Source organism: Schistocerca serialis, chromosome 6 (assembly GCF_023864345.2).
Source record: "Schistocerca serialis cubense isolate TAMUIC-IGC-003099 chromosome 6, iqSchSeri2.2, whole genome shotgun sequence".
Taxonomy (NCBI): Eukaryota; Metazoa; Arthropoda; class Insecta; order Orthoptera; family Acrididae; genus Schistocerca; species Schistocerca serialis.
Window position 1 is genome coordinate 483,537,131 of NC_064643.1, and position 19,179 is coordinate 483,556,309.

General features: G+C 41.5%; 2 protein-coding genes across 6 annotated transcripts in view; one reads left to right on the plus strand and one right to left on the minus strand.

The window, feature by feature from the left end:
* LOC126485117 (oxysterol-binding protein-related protein 9) overlaps nucleotides 1-19,179 on the minus strand; it is a 520,094-nt gene that overhangs the window by 389,804 nt on the left and 111,111 nt on the right. The gene's annotated exons all lie outside the window — the stretch shown is intronic.
* Nucleotides 1-19,179, plus strand: part of LOC126485118 (elongation of very long chain fatty acids protein 4-like) — a 112,339-nt gene that overhangs the window by 11,150 nt on the left and 82,010 nt on the right. Inside the window, exon 2 of the mRNA XM_050108751.1 lies at nucleotides 8,938-9,018. Coding sequence (XP_049964708.1) covers nucleotides 8,955-9,018 — 64 coding nt within the window. The 5' untranslated portion in view covers nucleotides 8,938-8,954. The remainder of the gene's footprint in view (nucleotides 1-8,937; nucleotides 9,019-19,179) is intronic.

Consider the following 19,179-nt stretch of genomic DNA (forward strand, 5'->3'; position numbering starts at 1 on the left):
TGCAAAAAGTTCAACGGCTTGAACGTAATCCGGGTAGTTAAGAAAACCTTAGTGATTTGATGGAAAACTGAAGTATTTCACGAAGAGCTGGCGCTGCTAGCTACGTAAATGAAGCGTCAAAAATTTCGCCCCGTAAGGTCTAGCTGTTTTGCGCATAAAACGTTACATTGATGTGATATTTAAATGTCAAAAGGGCTTCCTTCGATACAAATACTAAATGAGGGGCATTTCGATAACTGAAGATACAAGGAAAACAAGCGAGATGTCAGTAAGAACATGCTTTCTGAAAACAACTTAAAAATTTAAAATACCATTGTAATTGCCCTGTAAGTTTCAGATTATTTCTTTGTGAATTAGTTTGCAGTAACAACAGAAAAGTAAATAGATGCCGAAATTGTGACAAGCTTTTTTGTCAAATATAGCTTCATTTTCTATCATGCCTATTAAAAAAATGTTCTCTGATTATTCGTAGAAGTCATAAATGTCGCTACAAGCTGCAATTTCGACCCTGAGTAAGTGCACAATCCATGACATCTATCGATGATACACTACAGCTTGTTACAATATAAATGCTGCTTCGTTTGACCACAACTTCCCTTTAGAAACGTCGTTATCACCACTAACCGTCTGGTTCGCTTCGAAAATCGTAGTTCCGGCACAAAAACCGGTGTGCGTTGCTAAATTTGCGCTCGGCCGTCCAAAACTTCACCACTAAGATGTTGCGCCCGCGGCGACAAGCGGCTGTCTTAAAATAGTGAAATGGTACAACTTCGGTGTTCTCTCTCTCTCTCTCTCTCTCTCTCTCTCTCTCTCTCTCACACACACACACACACACACACACACACACACACACACACACACACACACAGAGAGAGAGAGAGAGAGAGAGAGAGAGAGAGAGACAGACAGTTGTATCGACCAACCTTGACTACTGATCAACACAATACATCTCGCTTTGATCCAAAGTCGTTAAGTAGTTACTAAATATTGTGATTATGAAACAGCAGCGAACTTACGTCCTATGATCAGCGATTGTATCGCAGCTCATTCGGTATGTTGTTATTGACGAAAACACAATTTCTAATCATTTTACAATGTAGTATTTCCCTAACAATTTTCATTTCCATAACTCGTGATTTAGATTTTTACATATTCGTGCCGCCTTTTAAGTGGAGAAGTTCTTGCAACACACAGTTAAAATCTTGGAAGCACTCTCAGTAACACACACCTACATTGAAAATATCTAGCTGATCACATGAGATCTAAATACAAAGCTTACTCAGATGACTCAACATTTTAAAAATTTTATTAAGTTGTTTAATTAAAACCAGCGGTTTGCTAGGTGTATATATATGATGACCGAACAATGGCGGAATTTCAGCACTATCAATCTAAATTCGGTTTTCTAACTCTGCCACACGATACCACCGACTACGGACATACGAGGGGCGGTCTTAGTTTAACACTTCGGGAAAAATAAAATAAAATACAACATAAGCGTTGCCCATCATGCAGAGGTTACTACTGAAATTTCGACAGTATACTTTCCGGGAAGATTCGGACAACATTCTACTTACTCCCATATGCATCACGCTAAATGACCACGAGGAGAAAATTGGAGAAATTAGAGCTAATACAGAAGTTTACCGACAATCATCCTGCCCACGCGTCATTCACGGGTGGAGTAGGGAAGGGGGGAAATCAGTCAGTGGTACCAGAAATATCCTTCGCCACACACCGTTAGGCGGCTTACGGAGTATGATGCAGACGTAGATTAATTTTTAGTCTGCAGTCCTGGCCCACGTTAAAACACCCGCAAAAAACTACCGTAGCATGTCGCGAGAGAAGCCAAAACGAAATGGCCTAGTCTGTTGATGAAGTGGAGCAATTTCCGTTAATCGTCCACAGCAACAGCAGCAGAATTGCCCAGACGCTATACCTGGGTATGTGACTACTCAGTTGGTGCAGGAGTTCGTAGCGTTTTTCCCTAAGTTAAATAAATACAACATATACACATAAACTTTTAGTCTTCACTGTTTACAACATCCTGACAATTCTGAGGTAACGTTTCAATTCAGCGACAGTAGAAATCACGTGATTTTGAGGCAAATAGAACTCGGCAAGAAATGTTCATCCGGGAAGGAAGTTTCTGGAAGCTTGCTCCACAGAGAGCGAAAGAGATGAAAATATGACGGCGCAAGATGAGGTGCATGAGGTGGGTGCGGAATGCCTTCCAAACCCTACTCCTGCCAATCGTTTTTGTCAGTCTAGCAGATTGCGGGCGAGCGTCATCGTTGAGTAGCATCACTTCATGCAGTCTTTCCTTTTGTTGTTCTTCGATTGCAACTGCAACACGTCTCAACTGTTGACGATAAATGTCAGCAGTGATTGTTGGACCTCGGGGAAGCAATTCGTAGTACACCATACTGCCGCTGTTCCACCAGATGCTTAACATTTTCTGTTGTGGATGAGCGCACGTCTCTGTACGGAAAACTGCTGCTTTGTTTGGGCTCAACCAATCCTTCCTTTTCCGTATGTTAGCATAAACACACCACTTCTCATCATCACCAATAACGATACAGGATAGGATCATTGTGGGTTAGCGCGTTTAAACGATCTTCCTCAATTCCCGAAAGTCTTCCTGAAGGTGGAGAGTTACTGATGTCAAAATGATCCTCCTTGAAACGATAAAACCATTTTCTTGCAGTGCTCTGTCCAATGACATTGTCCCCATACACGGCGCAAATCTTTCTGGCAGCCTCCGCTGCTATTACCCTCCTATTCAACTCAGACAGAAGAATATGTCGGAAATGTTCGATTTCTCCATTTCACACTCCATTTTCTGGTGTCCACAGCTACACTTGCTATTTCCAAATGACAATATGTAAGCTCAACATTATAGCAACAGTGAACCACAAATAAAAAACGACAATCGATAAATAAACCCATACCAACATACAAAATAAAAACGATAAGATAAAAAGTAGCGTATAGCTTTTTTTATCTTTGAACTTCAAACAAATGGGTAGTAGTGACGACATTCCATTAGCGAATACAAGGCTGGTTTGATAAGCCTGGTGAACTTCCGTGAAAGAATGGAAAGTTTTGTTGCGCCTTCACGGTTTTAGCTTGATTATTCTAAGGATCGTATACAGAATTTCAACAATGTACTGTGTGTAGTTCACTGTTGACAACCGTCTGATTGAAAAGCGAGAAAAAGTTTAGCACTGCTATTAAACCTTTTCATTGGAAGGGTCGAAATGCCGCACAAACCGAAACAGAACTGGCTGAAGGTTCACGCGGGATCTGCACCATCACAGAAAGCCATTTATTTTAAATTAATGATTTTTAACACGGTCGGACAAGCACCGAAGACGAAGCATGCTCCGGCCGTCCAACTGAGGTTACTACAAAAGAAACCACTGGCAAGGGTGCCTCGATTGCTGACAGTCGACAAAAAGCGTCTCCTGCAAAACATTTCAGCACAATGTCTGCCGATGTTTAATCGCAATCAGCAAGACCTTTTGCGCCCATTTGTGACTGCTGATAGAACCTGAATCCACCAAACACACCAGAGTCAAAAAGGCAGTCAAAACAATGGACAAAGGCTTGTGAAAGGGCACCGAACAAGGTAAACGCCATTCTGACAGCTACTGTTTTATGGGATTTCCAAGAAATAATCCTCATAGATTACTTAGAAAACGGCAGAACCTTAACTGGACCCTATTACACTTCACTGTTGGAACGTTTGAAACTTGTGTTAGCTGAAAAAAGACCAAGATTTGCACGCAAAAAATGCTCTTTTACCATGATAATGTACCATCCCACACATCAGCGATAACAATGGCGAAACTGTATGAATTGGGCTTTGAACAGGTTCCTCCTCCACCCTATTCACCAGACGTAGCCCCAAGTGACTTCTCCCTGTTCCCTAATTTGAAACTTTGGTTGGCTGGGAAGAAATTTTCATCACATGAGGAAGTGATAGTTGCAGTCAACGAGTATTTTGCAGAGTCTGACAGAACCTTGTGAGGTAACGAGCGAGTTATGGCGCCCTGGAAATGTTCTAGGTATGGAGTTGGCGTGGACGCAAGCCAGGGCTCGTCAGCAACCGTGTGGTGCCGAACATTAGCCGGAGCAAGAGTAGCAGCTCCAGCCCGTGGTCCAGGCCGACCGCGTGGCTGGGAATTCCACATTGACTCTGTGTCGAAGAATGTGCTTTGTGTCGATGAAGGAGATTTGTATGCTGGGAGTGCCAAAGATGGCGGACTTTGTGAAACCATAATGGCAGACAGTTCATGTATAAATTAATAATAGCCAGAGGAATCATGATACCTTAAAAAGAAACAAGTACAGTACCATTATTTGCATGACGATTCTGATGGTGTAATCAGATTTTCAATATCTAGTTTAAAGTTTAGTATCTGACTAAATTATCCAAGTAACACCCAGCAACGAATTTCCAAAATCTAGGGGGTTCATCCGATTTTGTCGATCGACGTGTCTTTAGAAAGCTATTAGTCTAAACCTAAATTGGTATGAATTACAGGCATGTAACTTTAATAGTACACCAGTTATTGGAGGTCTAAATGGCCGATTACTATTGATCGCGTCAGGCCATAAGTACTCCACAGTTACACGAAAAAACGGTAGCAGCATGCTTATAAATATATTTATTCGTCTATGTCTTTGTTTATATCCGATATATACTATTCATGAAAAACTTGGTCAAATATTTACTGTGTTTTAGAAATCACAGAGACATTAGGCTACTGGATTAACTTGTTTCTGTTCCTTTGATATATGTTTATTTAATCTGTTTATATATTTTAATGTGTGTTAGAGCGTGTTTATGGTCCAGCCGTAGGAACATTTATTTCAAGTTATTTAAATGTAAATCGAGTATTTCGTATGTGTTTCAATAAGTTTGTGAGTGCGCGTTGGCTTGGAGACATGGCGTGGGCGCTCTAGCCAATCACAGCGCTCGTTACTACGGTAGGCGACTACCGAAGTCAATGGAGAGACAATGGAAGTGGCGGAGAAGCATCTGGTCGCACAGGGCACGGGGGAATGCATGAGGGGAAGGCGCGACGGACGGTCGCTGGAAATACTTGGAGAGTGTTGAGCAGTTTGCACGTGGTCGCGGGAGATAGAAATATTTCGTAGTGCCGACTTGTGTACTTGTGAGATTTCTGTGGCTTCTGCAGTGAAGACGTAGTATCCGTTTAGAAGTGATTATCTCGCGAGGTATGTTGTTGTTCATAACTAATTATGTGCATTAGGACTCTATTGTTTCCCCGTTATTCAACTCATATTTTATTTAATTGCTGGACCATCGACACCAAGAAGTGTTTCGCAGTAATAAACGGCATCTTAAAGGTACTTCTGCTATCGTACTCATCATTTAAAGTCGTTAAAAATAGTACCTGCAGATTTTATTTAATTGCAATCTTTCATTTATAAATTTCTATGTTACATTCAAAATTCGCAATTGCCGAGTGATAGGAACCTTCGACCATTCGATTTATGTGTATATTCACATTGTATACTGTAGACTCAGCATTATTTGGCTTGTAATGCGGAAACTACGTATCCCAACCCCTAGACAAAGAAACCAGCCAAAACTTTTAATATTCGAACTCTGAGTCTGTGGGTACGTAGTTGAGGGACACCATTAATTGTTTTGCAATCCCGCAACCCATTTTTTTCTATGAGATGAAAATGCTCGGGGGCCGCTCGAGCAAGTCTTTATCCCGCAATTGAGACTATGCCGAGAAGTAAGGTGAGTTGTCTAGGAAACAAACATTTTTCCTTGGTTTTTGACTGGACTTATCGAATAACTCTTGTAATCCGACGTGACGCCATGTGTACGTTTAACCACGTATGCACCACGGGATGTCTGAGCACAGAGATGGCCACTGAAACAGAGCGCGCGTCAGCAAAGAAGACAAAAGCGACTAAGCAGAATTTTAAAAGTCGATTCCCAATGAGCGCTGACAACATCCAGCGCAGACATCGACAGTGTGTGAAGTACTGGGGAAACTATTACGACCAAAACGGTATTATCTGCAACTGTTACTGATACTGGAACCTTAGAATCATCTAAACTGTACCAGCTTCTGCAAACAAGTGTTACAGAAAAATAACGATTTTCTCAGTAATGTGACTTTTAGTTGTGAATCCACATTTTCCTGGAAAAGCGAAGGGATTTACAGAGACCACGTAATCGCCTCAAGGAAACATTGTGACTGTTTTGCAATTGTCTGTGCACCATATTTTAGCCTCAGGTCACACTTAATACGATTACCCGTTTCAACTTACAACCAAGACATCATCAGATTATATCCTTAAAAGAACGAGAAGGGGGTAACATAGCATTTTGAAAATAAATTACAAATCAACAAATTTTTCTACGGAATTATAAATTTAACTTTCACTATTTGAAGGTTACGAAACTACGAAAGATGGTGTCACGGACTAGAGGTAATAAATAATGTTACCGTGGATTCCATCGCACAGTATCGTTCACCAGAAGCGTACAATAGCAGTTTTAAACTGACAATTCCATCTGCATACCAACAGCGTAGTAGCTGAGTGAAAAATTTTCGCCACTGCACTGCTCCTGCTCTTGAAGACTTCGCACAACCAGTCAAATGGCTCTGAGCACTATGCGACTTAACTTCTGAGGTCATCTGTCACCTAGAACTTAGAACTAATTAAACCTAATTAACCTAAGGACATCACACACATCCATGCCCGAGGCGGGATTCGAACCTGCGACCGTAGCGGTCGCTCGGTTCCAGGCTGTAGCGCCTAGGGCCCCAAGGCCACACCAGCCGGCCACAACCTGTCATTCGGTTGGTATAGCGCCCGTTGAGCTGGAGAGAGTACTTTCCGTTTGACTAAAGTACGCGATTCGGAAACTTAAGCTCACTTTTCACTAGGATCTATAACAATCAGCCCATACATTGTGGTGGTCGTGCAAATTATTACATATTATTCTTCAGGTGGAATTATTTGCCTTGAATGTAAAAATGATATATCTTATACAATTATATGATGAGACCAAAGATTTCTCAATGGCGATACCGTGAATGAAGTTATCCAGTCTTACAAAGATCTTGTAATAAAACTTCTTATCAAACAACTCTGCTGAGGTCCGTAACTTGGTAGTCTCAGTCATTCCGATACAAGCCGACCGTGTACGGTTTACGTACCCTCACTCACCTCTGACGAATAATCGCTGATCTTATCAATGTCTCTGGTGAGGGGCGCAATGCTTGCTAACTGTAACAGTCTGAACACTCATAAGGCTAAGTCTATGTAATGAACCTGGACCGAAATCTAACAACAAAAAGAGTAAACAAGTTCTTGTGCAGTTCCAGATGTAAGGTGAGTAGGAGCAAATGCGATGAGGCATAATCGAACCAATGAAGTATAATTCTCCTGACCTAAGGAATCTTCCCGCGTTATTTTCCTACACAGCATAGTGTGCTGAGCACAGCACACTGTTTTGAGCGTTCACCACAACTCCGTCAAAAGCAATAAATCTAAATCCTATTAAAGTGTTACTGGGTGGATGTTTTACAAATTAGAAAACAAATGTACCGCATTTTGTTGAATCTGTTTATCATCATCTTTAGACCATATAGTTGGTCACCGTTTCCGAAAAAATGCGTTTTCTATATTCATTTGTCGCGCATATTTCAACAGCATAACGTTGTATTATATTTCCACTTTGTTAGGCAGTATTTAATATAACAACCGTTAATGAAAGTGAAATGTTTTTTAACCAGTCATTAGACATGGAGCATAGCTTCATCACTTTGAACTGAAAACAGACACTAAAGCATGGAATAGAAACGCCGCATATGTCCAGCAAGAAAGTGACTACAAATGTTTCTTTATAACCGGTGCTTAGTTTTGCACGAAGATGAGTTGACAGCCGTGTTTCGTTTCGCAAGAACTGATGGTCATCAAATGTTGATCGAAATTAGTCATAATTAAAATAAATGAGTAACCCAGATGGTGAAATAAAGGGTAAATTTAGATCTTAGCTAGTAACTGCAGAGCTAAATTAACGTATTCAGGTGAACGCCAAAGAACTCAATTTCATAATTCACAGTACTTTAAACGCTTCACTCCACGCCAAAAAAAAAGTTATTACAATACACAGTACTCATTGAAGACTAACAGTGTAATGTTAAAAATCTGTATGATGTGTATAACTGATCTTCCTAAATTCTACTTGTATCACAATAGTGGGACGACTCATACTGAATAATTTATCTGTAATTAATGAAATCTCTGAAAAACAAAAGACGCAGCTACGAAAACTTCTAGAGGAATTATTCTTTTTTTTCTTTACCTATCTGTCTCGAAGACGACTGCTATAAATGAGTATTGTTGTAAGTAGTGCGAAGTAGCTGAGAAGGGAGAAGGACTTCGAAGTAAATAGAGTGCCTTCCCTTTTTAAAAATTCCATCGTTCCATTTAAGCTAGTAAGTGGAAATTAACCAACAACATCTACGAACAATAAGCACAGAGACAGAGATATCCACAGCTCCAATTTGTGAAACAATATAAAACACATAGAGGAGGAACACATATATTACGACTTCTTCCTGACCATTAGGCAGGCGTACGGAGCTTGTGAATAATTACTGTCTTAGTGTGTTGTTGCCAGTAATTGTTAGCCTAATCTTATAGTAACGGGTTCTACATAAGCGAGACAAAGGAAAGCCGATGATCAATAGCATATCCGTCCCTGAACGGTTAAGAAATTTTCTAAAGTAGAAAGGGTAATACGTGTAGAATAACGTTACTTTAGCTCACGGCTAAAAAACCAATATCATGAACAAATGTATATTATTTTGAACTTCCTTCCTCGGATCTTTTGTCTTCAACTATCACTAATATGGTCTGTTCTTGTCGTAGGACGACAGATCTGCAAGATGTCGACTGGCTTGGTGCAGAATATGACTGACACCTACCAATATCTCTTCGACGAAATCGCTGGTAAGTTCAAATCGCCTTCTCTTATCATTACGGCCTCTACCTAAATGATACAAAGGAAGCTTACGATCAATAGCAGATCCGGCCCTCAGAGGGGAAAATGGGTACAAAGGGTACAAAATGTAGGACGTTTCAGGTCTAGCGGGATGATCGAGTAGAACCAAGAAACCAGAAACAGAATATCAATAATAAATCCCGTAAGAGGCTGATAACTAGCTCATTCTAATAAAAATACTGAAGGAGCTACCTGGAACGCATTTTTTATTTAAGGAAAAACAAGACACGTAAATTTAGAAAGCAAAACATGTGTTATGAAGGTGGCTGTCTTAAATAATATTGCAACGATTTAATCATTGCGACATTACTTCCGGTCAACGACGAACTACTATTTTAACATCGCTGTTTCAGTAAGTTGTTAGTAACGCGCAACAAATTATGTTTATCAAATGACATATTAATCATGCGAAATTAAGTTATGTGAAACAGAAATATAATCAGATTCTCGAATTTACTTACGTTTCAAGGCAGCACTGAGCACACGTCAAGTCAGGGAGGAAATATTAGCCCAGGAGGCTCATACGCTGTACCTAACTAGTCATTAAATGAAGCCCAAAGATAATTATAACTGCCATTGACCACCTAATCGCAACAAAATGACTTGTGTGAATATCTTGTTCATTTGTAGAAGAAATGAATGATTGGTTTCAGAAAATTTATTACCTCGTGATTAATGTTTAAGTAGAATCCTCTGTGGAAATAATTCGTGCATTTGAATATTATGGTTTTCGTAGTAGCTACCCTGGGTCTCACAAATAAATGAAAACTGTAACCGAGTGTTAAGTCAATAAGTTTCTGCACTTTCGTTCTGTCGTGTTTTAAGTTAGTAGTACGACGTAGTGTGCTCGCCAGCCGCTAGGTGGCTCCATTCTCTTCACCTCTCTTGCGTCAGCGTTGTCGCATCAGTTGGCTTTGCGCTCTTGCGAACAGAAGACGACTGTGTCATTCTTCTTTTGCTGCAATGAACAACAGTGTTCAGCGCTATGCTAATGAAGGTGAGAAGTTTTTGAAAGCAATCATCACTGAAGATGAGATATGGGTCAGTCACTTCGAACCCCAGCGCAGGGAACAGAACTACCGTGGATCTCCAGCCAAAATGAAACTAAAGGGTCAACTTTTTGTAGGAGAATCAATGCTGACAATGTTTTGGAACTTTACTATGAAACAGCGTTAGACTGATATGCTTTCCAACGAGCTGAAGACCGGAGTTCGAAACGAACGCGAAATTTTCAAACTGCGTTCTTTTTTTGAATGAGAAAACGTGTTCCACATATCGCCGCTCACGCTGTTCAGATCATGCATTTAAGAGGTGGCGGAGCATATTGCGTGCGTCGGGTTTCCTAAAGCATACGTGACTTGCTGCTAAATCGATACCTTTTTTCTGAGGTTATTGGAAAGCTTTTGCCGTGATGGTTCTAGTGCATATAAGACGCTGACTATGTTGAAAAATTCAATGTAAGTTCTGCATTGTTGTTGTAATAAATTAGGAAAATGTTGTGAAGATGATTTTTGACTTATCCTCGTAGATAGCGACCGTTCAGTTTCGGTCATCTGTAGAATACTGTGTTATTCTAGTTTTGACTGACTATACGCTTGCGTGAACACTCCACGAATGAAGCATCCCTGCTGTAGAACAGCACTACTTCCTTTATATCTGGTGTTTGACCTGCCTTTTAGATTTCAGCTCTCTTCTTAAGTGTATCGGCGAGCTTGTTATCTGGTCAGAGTTTAACGGACATGTGACGATGTACGTCAATACAGCACAACGGATAATTTTGATACTGATGAATACCGGATGATTGTCTTCTAGGATGAAGGGATGGTGGTGGTGGTTAGTGGTTAACGTCCCGTCGACAACGAGGTCATTAGAGACGGAGCGCAAGCTCGGGTTAGGGAAGGATTGGGAAGGAAATCGGCCGTGCCCTTTCAAAGGAACCATCCCGGCATTTGCCTGAAACGATTTAGGGAAATCACGGAAAACCTAAATCAGGATGGCCGTCGTCCTCCCGAATGCGAGGCCAGTGTGCTAACCACTGCGCCACCTCGCTCGGTAGGATGAAGGGAGTGCACCACTCTTACTGCTTACCAAAATCGTTGCTTTTAAAGGTATCAGTCCGCGAACTCCTATATGGCAGTATGAGTGTTTAGTGCTTTCAGATGTTGGCTAATACGTGCCGAAGCCAAAGACAATCTTGTCCAACCAGAATGCATACAGTTGTTCTGTAGCAGTGGAACAGCGGCAAATAAAATGCCATGTCAATAAATCTACTCAAGAGTGTAAGATAGCTAACTCGGTTTGACAATTTCCTACTATCGCTGTGGCATTAAGATAACGCAACTACGACTGCAGGTTGTTTCATCATCGGATAAGTAATTACAGGTTCGGTACGTGGATTAACTACGCGCTGTGATCAACGTTCAGGTGTATGTATTAATGCTGTGATGGAAATCACCTATCGCGCTCATTATCAACGTGTATCACAAAACTTACAGTGGAGAACTTTTTTAAGTTGTAAATGATCAACATCACCTGTATGTTTTCTGTAGTCTTCAGCTATTGTTCCTTTGTTCTTGATTCTCCTTTGTTGGGACGAAGTAACAGTTTAAGGAAACTGCTAACGCGATGAATAAACCACGAACTTCGGCGCGCCCTTTCTTGACCACGTGTATGAGGCGAGAGTCAATACCGCCAGCAGCGTGAATGTCTTAAATACAGTGCGATCGAAAGTCGCTCACACAAAAATAAATGTCTGTATATAGGAGTTGCACTGGATTTGTGCAACTCCGCCACTGGGAGATACGATGGAAATCCCAGCGACAGTCTCAAGCCTGGATGAAGGAGGGGGTTGGGCGTGGCGCGAACAACACTATCCCGGAAAAAGAGCTAGATACGGAAGCAAAGGGCAAAGGAGGCCAGACGGATGTAACGGACAAACGGCCTTGGTAAAAGAAACGGCATGTGAATTGGTATTTAGCGACATGAAATGTGGAAACACTGAACAAAACTGGAGAACTACAGAATCTGAAAAAGGAAATGAAGAAATATAATGTAATGATGGCGGCAATACAAGAGGTGAAATAGCAAGAAAGTGGAATATTAGCATTTGGAACACAAACACTGTTCTACAGCTGTGGAGGCATAGGTTTTCTGGTTGATAATGCTCTTAAGGATGCCATATTGAAGTTTAAGCCTGTTGAAAGAATCTGCGTTTTACGAATGAAAACTCGCTTCTTCAATACATCCTTCGGAAGTTCGTATGCTCCAACAGAAGATTTAGAGCCGATGGAAAAAAATATATTCTTTGAGCAACTGGAACAGCAAACACCAAGGATGGTGAAGCATGATGTTATGGTTGTTATGGGGGACTTCAGTGCTCAAGTAGGAAGAGAAATTGCACACAGGAAAGCAGCTAGTAAGAAGAGTCTGCATGAAACTTCTAATGGCAATGGTTATCAGACTAATTCATTTTGCCATTGGTAATGACATGGTTATTAAAAGCACATGGATGCAAAGGAAGGAAAGTTACAAGATGCTCACCAGATGGGATTACAAAAAATCAGACTGATAAAGTGCTCATAGATAGACGTCATGCTTCAGATATTTTACAAGTGGACAGCTGTCGTGACGCATATGGAGACACTGATCACCATTTGGTAAGAATCAAATACATACAGAGGATAGTCAATTACAGGCAGGCCAAGAAAACTATTGTGTCAAAGTTTGATAATGCTAAGTTAAGAAATGATGAAAACACAATACAACAACATAAAACTATTTTGACAAATAGACTCAATAAAGCCGAAGATAGGGCAGGAGAAGTATTGAAGAAAGATTGGAAACGGTCAGAGGTATAATACAAGAGACAGCTGAAACTGTACTGCGTAAAAGCAGCAATTGAGAACCCAGGTCCGGTATGATGAAGGTTGTCGGAGGAAGAAAGAAGAAGAAAGAAATTAGGCAAGAAAAAGAATGCTGCAAAGGAGAACAAAAATTATTATAGAAGAGTACCAGGAGAAGGGAAAGGGAGCAGATAAGGAACGTAGGAGGAAAAAGAGAGTTTGAAAAATGGTGGATTGATTAATTGGAAGAGAGAAAGACTGCTCAGGAAACAAGGAAATTCTATACGCGGGTGAAAGGTATAAAGGCGCAGAATTCTGTAGAGATAAGGAGGAAAATATGATTACGGGAAAAGATCAGATTTTAGAAAGATGGGTGGAGTATTTTGGAGAGCTATTGAACAGAGAATCGGAAAATGCAGCCGAAGTAGATGATGCTATAGTAGAAGAGATGGAGCAGGAAGTAAACAGAGAATAATACCAGGAAACTGTCGATGAATCTACGCTGGAAGAAGTCAAAACTAGTATCAAAACTCTTAAAAACAATAAAGCTCCGTGAGAAGACAATATCACAGCAGGAATGATAAAATACGGTGGAGAAAAACTAATAAGGGTTTTGTATGAGATTACAGTGGAAATATGGAGGAAAGAAAATATGCCGGATTAGTAGAATACAGCTGTACTCTGCCCTAAACATAAGAAACATGACAAAGGTGACTGTGCGAATTATGGAGGAATTGCACTGTTGTGTATAGTACATAAAGTATTAGGAAAAATCATGGCGGGGCGACTCAGTACATACGTAAAAGAGTATCTAGGAGACTACCAGTTATGTTTCAGAACTAACAGATCCGCTACGGATCAGACTTTTACCATCAGACAGATCCTTGAAAAATGTTATAACATCGACGCCCACCAGCCGTTCTTTGTTTTCAAACAAGTTTGTGATAGTATCAGAAGGGATCAACTCTGGAGAGCAATGCAAGACGCAAGAATACCCAACAAATTAGTAAGACTGGTTCAAATGACTTTGAGAAGAACGGTGTGTAAAGTAAAGGTTGAGGGCACTTTATCAAACGCATTTGAAGTTAACCACGGATTCCGACAGGGTGATAAGCTCTCCACTATTCTGTTTAATGTCGCCTTGGAGGGGGTAATGTGAAAGACACAAAGCGGCAACCCTGGGGAACACTCTTTAGTAGAGTGACACAGGATCTTGCATATGCAGGTAATATTGATTTGTCATCCAGGAGGAAACAGAACATGGACGAGAAGCTTGAAAAATTAGAAAGATATGAAGCGGAGATGGGGCTGACAGTCAGTCAACTACGAAGTATATGTTAACATCTAAGAAAAGGTACAGTGAAGGACAAAGAAGTATGACTTTGAACGGGAAAAAACATGAACGCTGTGAGAGCCTTAAATATCTTGGGTCACTGGTAACTAAGAATAATGATGCGAGAGAAGAAATACATGCACGGATTACAGCTGGTAACAGGAGCTACTTCTCACTGATTAAAGTATTTAAAGCAAGAAGTCTTAGTAGGCATCTGAAGCTGACAGTGTAGGGTACAACAGTGAGACCTGTGGTGATGCATGGTTCGGAGACTTGGACAAAGATGCAAAATGATGAGTAGTTGTTGCAGCGATGGGAATGCAAGATAGTTAGGAAAATCTTGGGGTCAGTGAATGACAGGGGTTTTGACGAATCAGAAATAACGAGATCAGAGACTTGTACAACAAACCAGATATCGTGACAAAAATAAAGAGTAATAGACTACGTTGGTTCACACATGTAGAAAGAATGGTGGGGAGCAGCACCATCAAGAACGTTTTCAATGGAAAACCAGGTGGACGTCGCATAAGGGGCAGACCAAGGACCAGATGGCTAGACGTCGTGGAGGAGGACTTGAGAAGAATGGGAGTTAGAAGATGGGCAGCCAACAGGCGGAGATTGTCCAGGAGGCCAAGGACATACACAGGTTGTAGCGTGGAGTAAGTAAGTGAACTTCATTTGCGCGATCAGCCACCGCAAGGTAACATCACAAACACGCCACTGTAACGTGTAGAAGTCACGTGGCATTTGTAGTACTGCGCACTTAATTGTTTGGTAAATATGTCCTTTTCCCAAGGGCAACTACATTTCATTGGTCAACAGTGCTTTTCGATTTGTATGTGAGCTCGAGTTGCAGACGCAATTAAAGCCGAACAAATCCTTTATCACCATTTTCCGGGAATGTGGATGAGTTACTGACATGCAGCGAACCGGGAGACCGACCATTTTGACTAACGCTAAACCGGCTGAGGCGAAGAATGTAACGCTGCGTTCACTTTCCGAAAGTTTGAGACTGTGTGTCCACTTTCAGATTTAGTATGGTAGCGCTAAAAAAGCGATACAGAAGTTGAAATACCTACGTATTATGTTTGTATTATGCATTCACGGAAGGCACCGGACAAAGGAAAGCGTCCTGCGTACTTTACATGGTTTCGATTCTTTGTTGGCGTCCATGGAATCATAGGACTGGACTGCGTTTTCTTTACTGATAAGACATGGTTTCAACATAAGTAATTACTTAAAACACAAGAATCCGGTCAACTGAAAATCCACATGCCTCTTATGAAAATAGTGTCAGAACATTGGAGTATGGCGTACCGCATCGCATCGACGAATAGTGGGTGAAACTACGCTAGTCAGTGCTCTATACCAACAGACCAATCGAACCGTTTATTTCTAGTCTTGACGCTGATGTGGGTGACATTTCGATCACCCTTTATATAAGAGAGTTCGTTAATACTGCTCATAAATGGGAGAAGAATAGAAGACATGTCAGTTTTCTTTCACTTCTACTGGCGGATTACTGAGCCAGGGGTGCGTTACGGAACAGTTCGAAGATTTGCAAGCGAAATACTTAAAACGCTAACGCAAAAGGATTATTTACGAACAGTGACAGGGAGAACGAATTTGACTTTCCTTCCTCTTCTAAAGAGGGTACTGTGATTACTGTAGAACCCGGCCTTTCAGTATCTCAAAGCTTTTTCTCGGGCTCCCCTTCCAACAGTGAAATTGATTTCTATGGCAATGACGACAGATGCTGCATGAGAGGCGTTGTGAATCACATAAAGGTTTACTATCGAAATTTAGAGAGTACTTTCCGGCAGGAGTCTGACAACATATTACTTCTCCCGCATACGTCTCGCGAAATGACCGCGACGAAAAAATTCGACGAATTAGAATTTTGGCAGTAAACCACCTACTGTCAAGAGCGGAGAAGCAGAAATATTCATAATTGCTCAAGTGATCCTGCTCTCCGTACTCCTATTTTTGTTACAATAATGTCTTGGAGAGGTTTACTCGGCAAGCCACATTTTTTTGGAACAACGTTTCTTCTCAAGGGAACAGACTATTCAAGGTAAGGTCTGTTGTTGGGTACGTAAAACGAAAGTCAGAGTCGCTTTTATACTGTGTGTGTGTGTGTGTGTGTGTGTGTGTGTGTGTGTGTGTGAACTGGAGAAGGCTTTCGTCAACACGATCTCCGGTTCAATGTGCGTCTGGCCTTTAAGCAGGACATTCCTTCCGAAATGAGTCATTTCGAAATGTAAACATTTGTTCAATCTGACTGAGAAAGAGAATACCTACTGGATATTTTGGTTCACGCGTGTTATGACTGGTATAGTAACTAGAGGCTATTTTTTACGAAAAACGTCGCAATACACTGAAAAAACAATTGGAACCACAGTTGAGTAGAAGGCAAACACAATACGTTGACAGCAAGTACATAAGTCCAGACATTTTGCAGTATTTGCATGACAGGGTTCAAATGGCTCTAAGCACTATGGGACTTAACATCTGAGGTCATCAGTCCGCTTGACTTAGGTTAGTTAGGTTTAAGTAGTTCTAAGGACATCACACACAACCATGCCCGAGGCCGGATTCGAACCTGCGACCGTAGCAGCAGCGCGGTTCCGGACTGAAGCGCCTAGAAGCGCTCGGCCACAGCGGCCGGCTGACAAGGGAACGAATGAAGCTCGAACAGTTAGCGTGAACATAATAAAGTAGCATATCCAAATACTGGAATACAAGTTTCAGGGAGGAAACTTCGATGAGTATACAAGTAATACTGACGTGGCGCGACGGAAGACACTTTGCCTGAACGTCATATTGCTGAAATGGCATCGACAAAGCAACCTCGAAAAATTAAACCCGAATTGTGAGCTGAATCACAATCAATCAATCAGTCAGTCAATCAATTGGAACGGAAGGCAAGTGTGGGTTGATACTGAGGGTATCCGAAAAATCATGGAAAGGCGTAGTTTTCCGTACACTAGACGTGTATGTAGTAAGTTTTCATGTTATTTATAAATACCATATGAGAGCAAACCTATCAGTGTTCGAGTTTCATCTGACTCTTTCTAGAAAAGCATCGCGAAGAAAAAACGCAGCGACGAGAGCGCTGTGCGTGAGCGGAGCACCTCTTGCGGCTACAGGGAAGACCCTGTAGCCTCTAAACAAAGCCCCTAAAACAAAGCAACCCTATGATAAGACACGTCTGCAGCAAGAAAACAAGAAGGAATCACATTATTGTTGCAAATAATGCTATGAGGGGCTGTATGCTATTACGGGTTTTCGAATGTTCTATACCCAAAAGAAATGATTAACTGTAAACGTTTTCCTTCATTGTAAAGGTTTGTTAAAATCGTTAATCAAACAGGCAAGACAGCGATATTGAAGTACTGTAGTATCCAGCAAGATCCCCATACTTGTCCGCGATAAAATTTATGTGGGAATAGCTCACACATCCACTCCGTTCCAGGACATCAAAGATCAGCCCCAACAGCTGTGGAGCCGGCCGCGGTGGTCTAGGGGTTCTAGGCGCGCAGTCCGGAACCGCGCAACTGCTACGTCGCAGGTTCGAACCCTGCCTCGGGCATGGCTGTGTGTGATGTCCTTAGGTTAGTTAGGTTTAAGTAGTTGTAAGTTCTAGGGGACTGATGACCACAGATGTTAAGTCCCATAGTGCTCAGAGCCATTTTAAACCAACAGCTGTGGGTCCATGCATAAGCATGGGATACAGCGGATTTATAACACCCTTCCCAACCGAATCGTGTGCACCTAGGCACGCAGAGAGAGCAACATCATGCTGATTACTGAGCTTCATACTGTCAACATCTCTGTAAATTCGTTTGCTAACACTGAAATAACGTCACATACTCTCTCAACCCGTTACATTTCGTTTCCTCCTCCCTTTTGGGTACTTCACTTTTTTTTGCCGGGCAATGTTTTAAACTACATTCCTGCTCAGCACGTGGGCAACCTGTTACTGTACAAGTAATCTGACTGTTTCTTAAAACATGAGCTTTTCAAATTTCTACACTTTTGCACGACACAATTCTGGAAACCTTCCTTCTCCTCCTCCCCCCCCCCCTCCACCCCCCTCACACTCTCTCTGATACTTGTACTCCAAAGAAATGGTTGTTTAAGGATTCGACAACTTCATGATGAGATGAAAATGGCAGTCCACATATTTTTTGTTTGACAAGTATACAGAAAAACGTCATTAGGAGACAAATCTGGAGAATAAGGGCAATGTGACAATTTGTTTGTCAAATAAAGAATTTTTCACAGTTCAGTGACAGATGGTATTGTCACCATAAAAAATGATGCGACATTTCCATTCGTTTTTTCCCTGATTTCGTATGTGACTTCGGTCAAACGAATTAATGTGTACCAATCTGAATTAGCTCCTCTTCTATCCTCTGAAGCAATGGTCAGGTCACGCCCGGTGTAAGCAAAGAAACAATCGATAGTAATTTGCTTGGAAGTGTTTCGTGAATGAACCACATTTCTTGGTTTCGGTTCATCTTAAAACGCAGTTGGTTGCTGCTTAGTTTCCGGCAGCCAAGTTTCGTCTACTGATACAATGCTGTAACGGATTTTGCAGTTTCTTATACAGAACGATGTGAGCCTCTTCAACTTCGGACAAATAGTGGGGAATTCAACAGTAAAATATATTTTTCACAGATAAATATTCACGCAAATTCGAATGCACCGCAGTCTAAGATAAACCTGACCATGGCTCTATCGGAAGGTGACTCAAGGTCTATTTTTATCAATGAGGGTGGGGGGGGGACGGGGGGGGGGGGGGGGGGGGGGGGACAGCACCGCTGCTTGTTGGAGGACAACCGATTTGGTCGATCTACACGAAATTCGTCGTTGAGGGATGCATTACCACGGTGAAATTCTGGAAACCAATTGTCAACAGTCTTTCCTCA